The sequence below is a fragment of the Rhinatrema bivittatum genome, chromosome 4, assembly GCF_901001135.1.
Source record: "Rhinatrema bivittatum chromosome 4, aRhiBiv1.1, whole genome shotgun sequence".
Lineage (NCBI taxonomy): Eukaryota > Metazoa > Chordata > Amphibia > Gymnophiona > Rhinatrematidae > Rhinatrema > Rhinatrema bivittatum.
Window position 1 is genome coordinate 112,024,499 of NC_042618.1, and position 13,191 is coordinate 112,037,689.

Genomic DNA, 13,191 nt, shown 5'->3' on the forward strand with positions numbered 1-13,191 from the left:
TGAGAAATTTAGAAAAAGATTTAAGTATCACATCAGAACCTTACATAGGGGCCTACTTTTCTTAGCTGGCACGGGCCTAATTCCTGCTTTCCCCGGCCCTGGGTTTCAGGTTGTGCTTTATTCAGGGATGATACAGAGGTGTTCCTGGTTATGAGTCATTTGAAGGACTGGTAAATGGAAAAACTTGTTCCTAAGGTCAGTTGATGTTAAATTTTTACTGATCTCAGTGTTTCCCAGTTAGCTGGAAGTAATGATTTGAAGACTGTTAATAGTTATATTTCAAGTATAATCAGTTTATCCACAGTTTGGTTTTTCTAGAGATACTGGCAGGCTGATGTCAGGGCAGGGCTATATGTCTCTGACGTCAGTGAGTCAGTTTTCTCCATCTCCATCTTCTGGTAGGAGTACATAACCCACCGGTGTGGATTGGCCAGCCTTCCTTAGAGGAAAGGAAATGATCAGGTAAGAAGAAATTTCATCATCGTCTTTGCTGCTGGAAATAGGCAACACAAAGAGCACCAATCCTATCATTGAGGCTCCATGCACTGTTATAAGAATGTGCACATCCTTTCTTTTTTTTTTTTTTTTCCAATTGTTCTCTGAGAAGTTCACTATTAGGAAATAGTGTTTAGATATGATTAGACAAACCTCCTGCCAGCCAAGAAATCTAGAAAATGCTTTTTTTTTTTTTTTTTATTAAAAGGAACACCTTGTTGTCTGATCATAGCTTCGCATCTTGTCTGTTTCTGCTTCATGTACATTTTCTTATTAACCTTAAATCACTTGTTCTTCTCTCTCATTCTTAGTGAGGATGCAGAAGCAGTATCTCAACTTCTAACTTTGCCTCACTGGTTAGAAATTGTGATAAGCAGGATATCGGGCTCTAGTGTGAAAAACATAACAGGTTTGTGTTCTGCTTTTCTTAGTTGTCTTTACAGAAGAATTCATATGCTGAATACATTTTTTGATCCAAAATTCGAATTAGCGCTACAGAGGCTTCTCAGACTTTGAGACTGTATTTGTTTTGTCTCAGTCAAGAATGACAGGCCTGGATTTTAGAGGGCAATTTTCAGAACCTATTTACCCGGGAAAAAGCTTTATGAAAATTGGTCACCCTGCTAACAGGTAAAAGTGGGTGTGCATTGAATGGAGGCATTCCTAGTGGTGGGGATAGGGTGAGAAATGCAACAACATGTGTAATTTTGCATTTTCAATACTTTTTGCAGTTTTTTGAAGGGAAAAGGTACTTACAGAAACAGCAGATGTAAATCTCTACAGGTTCTTTTTCCCTAGGCAGTTATCAGAGATAAAGTATGTGTAGATTTTCCCTTTAAGAACTAGTGCAAAAAATTCTGAGGGAAAGATAACTGCAGACTTTTTAACTACTCACAGACATTTGAAAATTGCCTCTTAAATGGCTGGCATATAATTGCTCTTTAAAGTCTGATGCTACTCACCAGGGAGATTCCCATTATAACCTGAAATCCCTTTTGTAGATTCCTAAGGAAAAATATAGGAAAATTGGATTTTACCTGCTAATTTTTCTTCCTGTAAAACAACAGTTCAGTCCAGACTCCTGGGTTTTACCTCCCTGCCAGCAGATGGAGACAGAGAAATGTTTCACTGAAATTGCCATATATCCTAGTGTGCCACCTGGATTCCCTCAGTATTGACCCATACCCAAGCCAAGATGATAATAACCAAACATTAAATTAAGAACCCAAATCTCCTTTATTGAGCAGGAGGGAGCTGAAGCCTCAAAATTGGAAACCCCATTCCAACAACAAGAGAGAATATCATTGAATTCCTCAATAACTGTCATTTACATACTGCCAACACGAGTGGACTTTCTAATCTGGTGGGGCTCTGGACTGATGTGCGGTATTCCAGGAATGAAAATTAGCAGGTAAGAACCAATTTTCGTTTCATGTTCATACCCTAGATCAGTCCAGACTCCTGGGATGTACCCAAGCTCCCCTAAACAGGGTAGGTCCTTGATAGTCCCGCTCATAGATCGCACTCACCAAAGCCCAAGGAATCTGGAGCCTAGACACCCAATCGATAATGCCTGGCAAAAGTATGTAACAACTTTCACATAGCCACCTGACAAATCTCCTGCGGAAGCACCTGTTGACACTCGGCCCAGGAGATCACCTGGGAGTGAGCCCTCAGCCCCTCTGGCACTGGGTGACCATTACAAATGTAAGCTGAGCCAATAGCTTCCTTCACCCAATGTGCAATCTTAGCTGTATTCCTTCCTTAGACCACTCCACAGCACAAAGAGGTTATCTGACATCCGGAAACAATTAGTAACTTGAGATATCTCAGCAGCATGCACCGCACGTCCAAGACCCGAAGTTTCTTCACATGAGGTGCAGATAAATCCAGATTTGGAAAGGCCAGAAGCACCACTGATTAACTAAGATGGAATGCAGAAATAACCTTCGGAAGGAACGAGAGTATCATATGCAACAAGACTCTGGACTATGATATCTGTAGAAAATGATCTCTACATGACAATGCCTGAAGTTCTGAAATCCTCCTGGCCGAACAAATTGCCACCAAAAACACTGCTTTCAGGGTTAAATCCTTTATAGTTACAGTCTTCAGCAGTTCAAACAGAGCCTCACACATTCAAGAAGGACATAACCTTTGCACATGAGGACCCAAATGTTTTGCCCCCCGAAGAAAGCAAACTACATCTGGATGTGCGGCCAGGGCCACTCCTTGTATTTTACCCCAAAGACAGCCCAAAGCTGCCACTTGCACCTGAAGAGAGTTAAAGGCTAGTCCTTTAACAACCCCTTCTGTAGAAAGGTCAAAATATGTGTAACTGAAGCCTGAGTAGGCTGCGCTCCCCAATCGGTACAGCAGGACTCGAAAACCCTACAAATCCTCACTTAGGCCAAGGATGTGGATGGTCTTCTGGCCCTGCAGCAAGGTGTTGCTGAGATCCTTGGAATAGCCTTTCCATCTCGGAGGTTTCCTCTCAAAAACCAAGCCATGAGACAGAAGTGAGCCACCTGATCAGAAAATCTTGGACCCTGACAAAAAAGCTTGAGCAGCTGGCCAAAACTTAATGGCCCGTCTAACACCATGTTGACCAGGTCTGCGAATCATGGTCGATGAAGCTACCAGATTCAATCTTGCCTGGAAGTTTCTCTATCCATCATAGCACCTTGCACACCAGTGGCCATGAAGGAAATACATAAAGAAGAATTCCCCGAGGCCAGGGTAGGACCAGAGCATCGACCCCCCCCCCCCCCTTCTCCCCATGTTCTCGTCTACGACTGTAAGTATGGGACACATTGTTGTTCTGTTGTGACGCCATTAAGACCATGTAGGGAATTCCCCATTAGATTCGAATGAGGGTCATCGCTTCTTCTGACAGCTCCCACTCTCTGGGCTCCAGCCTTTGTCAACTGAGAAAATCTTCCTGAATGTTGTTCACCCTGACAATATGAAATGTCGCCAGACATGGCAAGTGCTGTTCTGCCCGGCGAACCAACTCCTAGGCCTCCTGAATGACCTCTTTGTTCCTCCCTGCCGGTTGATGTAGGCTACCATCATTGCACTGTATGACAGAACATGCATCGGACAATTGTGTAACTGTGGCAGAAAGGCAAGCAATGCAATGCGTACTGCTCTCGTCTCTAATCGATTGATAGCCCATGATGTCTCCTTCGAGCATTAGCACTGAGCCTAGTGACCTTGACACACTGCTCCCCATCCAGAAAGACTGGCATTGGTGGTCACCGTCACTCAATTCAGCACCTCCAATTCCACCTCATGATTCAGAATGGCCCAAGTAAGCCACCATGAAAGACTGCACCTGGACTTCCCCTTGAGAAGACGCATAAGAACATCCCATACTGGGTCAGAGCAAGGGTCCGTCAAGCCCAGCATCCTGTTTCCAACAGTGGCCAATCCAGGCCATAAGAACCTGCAATTACCTGAAAACTAGTCTATTCCATGTTACTGTTGCTAGTAATAGCAGTGGCTATTTTCTAAGTCAACTTAATTAATAGCAGGTAATGGACTTCTCCTCCAAGAACTTATCCAATCCTTTTTTAAACAAGCTATACTAACTGCACTAACCACATCCTCTGGCAACAAATTCCAGAGTTTAACTGTGCGTTGAGTGAAAAAGAACTTTCTACGATTAGTTTTAAATGTGCCACATGCTAACTTCCTGGAGTGCCCCCTAGTTTTTCTATTATCTGAAAAAGTAAATAACCGATTCACATCAACCTGTTCTAGACCTCTCATGATTTTAAACACCTCTATCATATCCCCCATCAGCCATCTCTTCTCCAAGCTGAAAAGTCCTAACCTCTTTAGTCTTTCCTCATAGGGGAGTTGTTCCATTCCCCTTATCATTTTGGTCGCCCTTCTCTGTACCTTCTTCATAGCAGTTATATCTTTTTTGAGATGCAGCGACCAGAATTGTACACAGTATTCAAGGTGCGGTCTCACCATGGAGCGACACAGAGGCATGATAGAGGTCTTTAAGATCATGAGAGGTCTTGAACGAGTAGATGTGACTCGGTTATTTACACTTTAGAATAATAGAAGGACTAGGGGGCATTCCATGAAGTTAGCAAGTAGCCCATTTAAGACTAATCGGAGAAAATTCTTTTTCACTCAACGCACAATAAAGCTCTGGAATTTGTTGCCAGAGGATGTTGTTAGTGCAGTTAGTGTAGCTGGGTTCAAGAAAGGTTTGGATAAGTTCTTGAAGGAGAAGTCCATTAACGGCTATTAATCAAGTTTACTTAGGGAATAGCCACTGCTATTAATTGTATCAGTAGCATGGGATCTTCTTAGTGTTTGGGTAATTGCCAGGTTCTTGTGGCCTGGTTTGGCCTCTGTTGGAAACAGGATGCTGGGCTTGATGGACCCTTGGTCTGACCCAGCATGGCAATTTATGTTCTTATGACATTTTCCGTTTTATTCACCATTCCCTTTCTAATAATTCCCAACATTCTGTTTGCTTTTTTGACTGCCGCAGCACACTGAACCGACGACTTCAATGTGTTATCCACTATGACGCTAGATCTCTTTCTTGGGTGGTAGCACCTAATATGGAACCTAACATTGTGTAACTATAGCATGAGTTATATTTCCCTATATGCATCACCTTGCACTTATCCACATTAATTTCATCTGCCATTTTGATGCCCAATTTTCCAGTCACACAAGGCCTTCCTGCAATTTATCACAATCTGCTTGTGATTTAACTACTCTGAACAATTTTGTATCATCTGCAAATTTGATTACCTCACTCGTATTTCTTTCCAGATCATTTATAAATATATTGAAAAGTAAGGGTCCCAATAAAGATCCCTGAGGCACTCCACTGCCCACTCCCTTCCACTGAGAAAATTGTCCATTTAATCCTACTCTCTGTTTCCTGTCTTTTAACCAGTTTGTAATCCACCAAAGGACATCGCCACCTATCCCATGACTTTTTACTTTTCCTAGAAACCTCTCATGAGGAACTTTGTCAAACGCCTTCTGAAAATCCAAGTACACTACATCTACCGGTTCACCTTTATCCACATGTTTAACTCCTTCAAAAAAGTGAAGCCGATTTGTGAGGCAAGACTTGCCTTGGGTAAAGCTATGCTGACTTTGTTCCATTAAACCATGTCTTTCTATATATTCTGTGATTTTGATGTTTAGAACACTTTCCACTATTTTTCCTGGCACTGAAGGAAGGCTAACCGGTCTCAGTTTCCTGGATCGCCCCTGGAGCCATTTTTAAATATTGGGTTACATTAGCTTTCCTCCAGTCTTCAGGTACAATGGATGATTTTAATGATAGATTACAAATCTTTATTAATAGGTCTGAAATTTCATTTTTTAGTTCCTTCAGAACTCTGGGATGTATACCATCCGGTCCAGGTGATTTACTACTCTTCAGTTTGTCAATCAGGCTTACCACATCTTCTAGGTTCACCATGATTTGGTTCAGTCCATCTGAATCATTACCCATGAAAACCTTCTCCAGTTATGGGTACCTCCCCAACATCCTCTTCAGTAAACACCGAAACAAACAAATCATTTAATCTTTCTGCGATGGCCTTATCTTCTCTAAGTGCCCCTTTAACCCCTCGATTATCTAACGGTCCAACTGACTCCCTCACAGGCTTTCTGCTTCGGATATATTTTAAAAAGTTTTTATTGTGAGTTTTTGCCTTTATGGCCAACTTCTTTTCAAATTCTCTCTTAGCCTGTTTTACATTTAACTTGCCAACGCTTATGCATTATCCTATTTTCTTTTGTTGGATCCTTCTTCCAATTTTTGAATGAAAATCTTTTGGCTAAAATAGCTTCCTTCACCTCCCCATTTAACCATGCTGGTAATCGTTTTGCCTTCTTTCCACCTTTTTTAATGTGTGGAATACATCTGGACTGTGCTTCTAGGATGGTATTTTTTTTTTAACAATGACCATGCCTCTTGCACACTTCTTACCTTTGTAGCTGCTCCTTTCAGTTTTTTTCTAACAATTTTTCTCATTTTATCAAAGTTTCCCTTTTGAAAGTTTAGCACGAGAGCCGTGGATTTGCTTACTGTCCCCCTTCCAGTCATTAATTCAAATTTGATCATATTATGATCACTTTTGCCAAGTGGCCCCACCACAGTTACCTCTCTCACCAAATCCTGTGTTCCACTGAGAATTAGATCTAAAATTGCTCCCTCTCTTGTCGGTTCCTGAACCAATTGCTCCATAAAAATTTCATTTATTCCATCCAAGAACTTTATATCTCTAGCATGTACCGATGATCCATTTACCCAGTCAATATTGGGGTAATTGAAGTCTCCCATTATTACTGCACTACTAATTTGGTTAGCTTCCCTAATTTCTCTTAGCATTTCACTGTCAGCAGAAGATGAATCTGATTCCAACAGGGGAGAGGTGCCCTCTGAAGGGGTCACATATGATCAAATGCCCATGGGACCAGCTCTAACATCAATGCATAGAACCCAAGAACTATAAATAGTCCCAGATCTTGGGCATTGAATGTTTCAACAGGCAGAGAACTTGACCCTGCAACTTATATCCTCCTCTCCTCCATGAGAAACATCTTCTTTGCCTGGGTGTCAAACCAAGCCCCTAGGTATTCCAGGGTTTGATACAGTGTGAGATGGCTCTTTGTCAGATTCACTACTCAGCCCAGAAACCTTAACCATTCCAGAATCCGCTGCACCGACTGTCGACAGAAAACTGCTGACTTTGCCCAAATGATCCAGTCATTGAGATACCGATGCACCAACACTCCTTCCCTCTTGAGGGCTGCTGCCACTACTGCTATCACTTTGCTGAATGTATGTGGTGCTGTTGCTAACACGAAAAGAAGGGCACAAAACTGAAAGTGTTCCCCAAGGATCATAAACTGCTGGTGCTCTGGCTTAAATTGCTATATGCAGATATATGTCTGTCAAATCTAGGGATGCCAGGAACTTTCCCTTGCGTATTGTTGCTATGACTGACCGCAGAGTCTCCATACAAAACCAGGGAACCTTGAGGGCTGCATTTACCTTTTTTAAATCTAAAATCAGCCAGAACGTTCCCTTCTTTTATGGTACCATGATATAAATGGAATAGCTTCCTATTTTCTGTTCCTGTTGAAGAACCGGCACTATAGCCCCTAGATGTTGCAAGCAGTCCACTGTCCCCTAAACTGCCACTTGCGTGGCACGTGGAGTGCAAAGGGAGATGCTGTAGGTTTCTTGTATTAGTCAAGCAAATTCTAACACTTAGCTGTCTTTTATCACACTTAGGGGTAGATTTTCAAACACGGCGCGTTCGTGTACTTTTGTTGGCGCTCCAAGCGCCAACAAAAGTACGCGGGATTTTAGTAGATACGCGCGGAGCCGCGCGTATCCACTAAAATCCTGGATCGGCGCGCGCAAGGCTATGAATTCTGTATAGCCGGCGCGCGCCGAGCCGCGCTGCCTACCCCCGTTCCCTCCAAGGCCGCTCCGAAATCGGAGCGGCCTTGGAGGGAATCCTCTAACGCCCTCCCCTCATCTTCCCCTCCCTTCCTCTATCTAACCCACCCCGCCCGACCCTGTCTACACCCCCCCCCCTTACCTTTCTCCGGGGATTTACGCCTCCCGGAGGGAGAAGTAAATCCCCGCGCGCCAGCGGGCCTCCTGCGCGCCGGGCCACGACCTGGGGGCGGGTACGGAGGGCGCGGCCACGCCCCCGGACCGCCCCGGGCCGTAGCCACGCCCCTGTACCCGCCCCCAAAACGCTGCCAACACGCCCCCGAAACGCCGCGACGACCGGGACCGCCCCCCGACACGCCCCCCCTCTGAGAACCCCGGGACATACGCGAGTCCCGGGGCTCTGCGCGCGCCGGTAGGCCTATGTAAAATAGGCTCACCGGCGCGCAGGGCCCTGCTCGCCTAAATCCGCCCGGTTTTGGGTGGATTTAGGCGAGCAGGGCTCTGAAAATCCGCCCCTTAGGTCTCACTGGTCTGTTGTAATTCTAGTCCACTCCTCATAAAAGAGAGCGAAACAACCCCTGACTGCCAGAAGAGAAGATGCCTTGCTAGCGTTGTCTCTGGATGGCTTCCACCCACCCCAAAAGGACTGCTTCCAGGACTATGTTCTTTCTGAGCCCTGTCTCTGAGGCCCCGAAGAGCCCCTATTCTGCCAAAATCTCTTATTATCTTGAAAGTGCGAATGGGCAAAAAAGGACTTATTATCCCTTTTCGGCCTGTCCTCCAGCAGTTTGTTCTTTGGTCTCTCCTAGATGTTTCACCAGCTGCTCTTAGGCCTGCCTGAACTAGAGCTTTCTCTTGAATGGCAGGACTCCCAGCTGAGACTTAGACCAAACATCAGCTGATCAGTTTCTCAACCAAATCAATCACCTGGCTAACACAGCAGACAACATAATCCTGGAGAATGTTCTGATTAGGTCAGTCAAGACATCCACCACATATGCTACTGCTGCCTCCAAACACTTAGCCTGTTTTGTTGCAGATGGTGGACTCGGCATAAGCATGCTCTTTGCATAAAACCACTGCAAACCGCAACACATATGCCTAACACCATGATCTCAAAAATCTTCTTGAGGTGGACTTCCATCTTATGATCCTACACATATCTTAGTGCGACAGACCCTGCCACCAGAATGGTAGTTTTCTTGGTTACCACCGACACGGAGGCAAACGTTTGTGCGTCTCCTTGAGCAACAGGTAAAGTTTAGCCATTATTCTACCCACCTTCAGGCCGGTCTCAGGGGTGTCCCACTCCCTGACCACCAGTTTCTTCACTGACTTATGAAATGGAAACGCTTTCGCTGGGCCCTTCAATCTGCCACCTATGCTACGGGGTCCACACCTTTCATATCTGATTCTTATTGCACAACCTTGATGCCTAGCTCCTTAAGGACATGCAGAATCATTGGCCACAGCTCCTCCTTGCAAAAAAGCCACACTAACTTAGGGTGATCCCCTTCAGCCACTGGCACTTCCTCTGGTCCATCATCAGGTTCTGACTCATCCAGAGCTGATCCTTCTCCAGGATAAACATCCGCAGAAGCATCAGAAATATCTGATTCTTCAGTGTACCTCCTGAGTCTACTTGGTCAAGCTGACAGTCCAAGAATTCTTCAGATAATAGTTAGACTCCTTTTTCTCTGAAAGCTTGGGTCTCTTCGCAGGCCATGACCCACTTGTAGGCTGATCCCAAGGCAGAGAGTTATTCTCCCCCTCTGCATTCTTAGCCAGATATGATTTGTGCATTAGGAGCACAAAATCTGCAGAAAAGGTGGGAGACCCATCCAAATCCTCCTCCAGAGGTCCTATCTCAGGAGGCTCGCTTACCCCTCCTTGGGCCTAGAAACTGCAGGAGACAAAGGAAGTGGGGAATCCCCAATCACCCCTGCAGTTGCTGCCACTGAAGCCAAGATGGCTGCCATTCCCGCACTGATGGGAAAGGCCTTCATGGGAGCTTCTGACGTTCTTGGCATACGCCTGACAGTAGTGCAGGAGTACTGCTCACCCAAGCCGCTTCACACCCCCCCCCCCCCAAGAGAAGTATTGCTCGCACAAGCTGACTCTAGAGAGGCGCAAACATGACTCTCCACAGGAGCAGTAGTTCTTGCTGCTTGCCATTGCAGCCACGTGGTGCTTGGAGCCTCATGCCATTGTGATCACCCCTGCACTGGGACCCGTAGACAAAAAGAGGTGATTGGCTCTGCACTTGGGAAATCGACCTCGCCGGTGATTAGGACTACTACAAACTCGCAGAGAAGGTTGCTGCTACTGAGCAGCAACTTATTTTTTTTTTTTTTTGGTAAAAAATCTTTAATAGCCCCAAGAACAATAGTTATTTCCTTTAAAATAGCCAGGTCATGAAAATGTAGAGCTGCCACGGGAAATTCAAAGGTCACTCCTCAAGGGTGAGGGAACTGGACCACCAGCTGTACAACCCCCACGGGTTGTACAGCTGCTGGTCGTCAAACAACATTCTCTGAATTTTCAAGAAGGCTCCTTATCTAGTAAAAATATTGCTTTGCTAATATATAAGGCTTTGGGGTAATCTGCATGGAGTGGCAGTTAGTACCATAAAAAAACTTGCTAGTCACACATGCCTTCCCTTATTTGCAGATTAGACATTACATAAATGCATTACCGGACGCTACAAGACTCCCCTCAACCTTTCATACCATTGATCGTGTCTTCAGGGTTGAGGCAGTTAATGCTCCAACATTATCTATATACTATAAGGCCCTGGTTCGTATGGTGGAGGTGGATATGTACATAGTGTTGGAGGCCCGCTGGAATAGGGATGGGACCTTTCTAGTTAGCCAGACAATACTGCGGAGGGCATTTCGACGAATAGCAGGGCTCTCGAACAACACGAGCTATCGTGAACTCCAGTTTAAATTTTTGAGCCATGCCTATATGTCGCCACAAGCGGCCCATCAATCGACAATAGCAAACACTGCGGCCTGCCCTAAGTGTGGCGAGGCTGTGGGGACTCTTTCCCATATGTTCTGGGCGTGCGCCTCAGTACAACGTTTTTGGCGCAGAATTGCAGCTTATCTAGCGGACTTGATAGATATTTCTTTCCCAGTCACCCCTATGTGGATGCTTTTTGGATGTATATCTCCTATCCGAATTAGGGATCCGGGTCTTCGAGTACTTTTTCAAAAGGCTACTCTGGTGGGGGAAAAATTGATACTCTTGGTATGGCGCTCGCCGGAGGCCCCGTCCTACTGGGCCTGGAGAAATCATTGGCATCTTATGATGACAATGGAAAATTTGGAGGCCAGGATTTCCCCACGGCATAGACAGAGGTTTCTGAAGGTGTGGCAACCCTATATCCAATCGCTTTCCTCGAGGGCCCGCAGCTTGGCGATTAACGACTAAATTTCTATGACAGTATTGATGTATCACCTTTTCTGTAATAGTGTCATGCTGCTCTTGATGTTCTGGTATATCAGATTGCTTCTCTTCTTCTTCGTAGGGGGGGGGCGGGGGCGGGGGGCAGGTGTTTAGGGGATTAGTGAGATACTTGTAACTGTATGTGTTGATTGCAGCTGGGGAGAGCCAAGAGCCCTGTTCTCCCTAGGAATGTTGTTGTTGCTGTAATTTTGAAAAATCAATAAAAACCGTTTAAACATCAAAAAAAACTTGCTGAGCAGACTGGATGGACCATTTGTTTTTTATCTGCCATCAATACTATGTTACTATGGCGACCAGAATTGAGCTTCTTTCAAGGGTCACCAACCCTCTTCTCGTCCATCTCAAACCAGGGGGGATGGCCTCAACCAGGACCTAACAACCCGTAAGAAGAATGCTGGAACCTAAAAATATTTTCCTTTTTTTTTTTTTTTTTTAAAATAAATAAACTCTTTCAAAGGTTGGTGACCCTTGAAAGAGGCTCAATCCTGGTCTCCAGAGTAACATATTTGCTCCAGTCTGCAGGGTTTACACTTCTACCATCTGCTGGAGACGGAGAAATACTGAGAGACTGCAAGTGGCACACTAGGCTATATTTTATATATATATATATATATATATATATATATAATATTTTGTGAGTAGATACCTCATATATACTAAAGTGGAGGCAACTTGCTGTTTACTCACACTTAAATATGAAGATAGTTCTTGCTTAATGAACCTCACTATTCAGAAGGTGAATTAAATCACCATCTTTGAACTTTTCCATTTATATGATGTTGGCTTGGATCAAGTATTAATAGATTACATCATATTAAGCAGTTTTTATGTAACACACTAGATTATATGGCAGTCAGTGAAACTTTTCTCTTGTCTCCATCTGCTGGCAGGGAGGCAAAACCCAGGAGTCTGGTCTGATCTGGGCTATGAACAGGAACTTTAGTATATTGTGACCCTTGTTTGTCTCACATTGTCTATTTGACCTCAATAAAGTAAAATGAAAAGCACAACAAAAGAAATACAGATATGAGTAAACAGGTACTAATTATGTATATTTATATTCCACCTTTCAGGCACTTCAAAGTGGATTACATTCATGCAGGGCCTGTGCAAGGGGAATTGGTGCCCTAGGAGAGCCTTCTCCCTTGCACCGCCGCCACCCCCCGGTCTATGCCCCGACTCCTACCTCATTCTCAATCACGGCCACTGACTGTGTAGTTTTCTGGGTCACGAGCAGGTTGGGCACTGCTCGCGGCCCGCCAAATCTCCACTCCTCTTTGCCACCACTTGCGGCCCCATATGGCTCGCACCCAGTGGCGCACCAAGGATCTCAGACGCTCGGGGGCCAATGCATTTGTGAGCCTCTCCAGCATCCCCCCTTAATCCTTCTTGTTACTAATGCTTAAGGTCACAGAAAGTCAGTGATGTCTCTAGACAGAAGAAGTTGGGGGGGGGGGGGGGAGCCAAAATGACATTTCTTCATCACACCCACCTCTATAGCATGGATCCTGCTTTAAAATTGGTTATAAAAAAAAGTATTAAAAAAGTCCAAAGGGTCTTCTGCGTAATTTTAAAAAGCTGGCCGGTTTCACACTATAAAATTATTTGATAGCCTCATTCAACTAATTCTATATGGCTATGAGAGTGAAGTCTGGAATATATAGGAAGAGACAGAATGTCAATACAAATCCTGCAGCTCCAATTCTGTAACTCTGTGCATCCACTGAAATTCCCCCAAACAGTGAGCTTGGATGTTTCTC

At 44.7% G+C, this 13,191-nt stretch overlaps 1 protein-coding gene and 1 non-coding gene across 2 annotated transcripts in view; one reads left to right on the top strand and one right to left on the bottom strand.

Annotated features, from left to right (window-relative positions):
* Window positions 1–13,191, top strand: part of UBR1 (ubiquitin protein ligase E3 component n-recognin 1) — a 596,438-nt gene that overhangs the window by 401,010 nt on the left and 182,237 nt on the right. Inside the window, 1 exon segment of the mRNA XM_029598685.1 lies at window positions 807–904. Within this exon segment, the coding sequence (XP_029454545.1) occupies window positions 807–904 (98 nt within the window).
* On the bottom strand, window positions 12,641–12,781 carry LOC115091410. Its single transcript, XR_003856712.1, has one exon. It is a non-coding gene; the product is annotated as a small nucleolar RNA SNORA17 (small nucleolar RNA).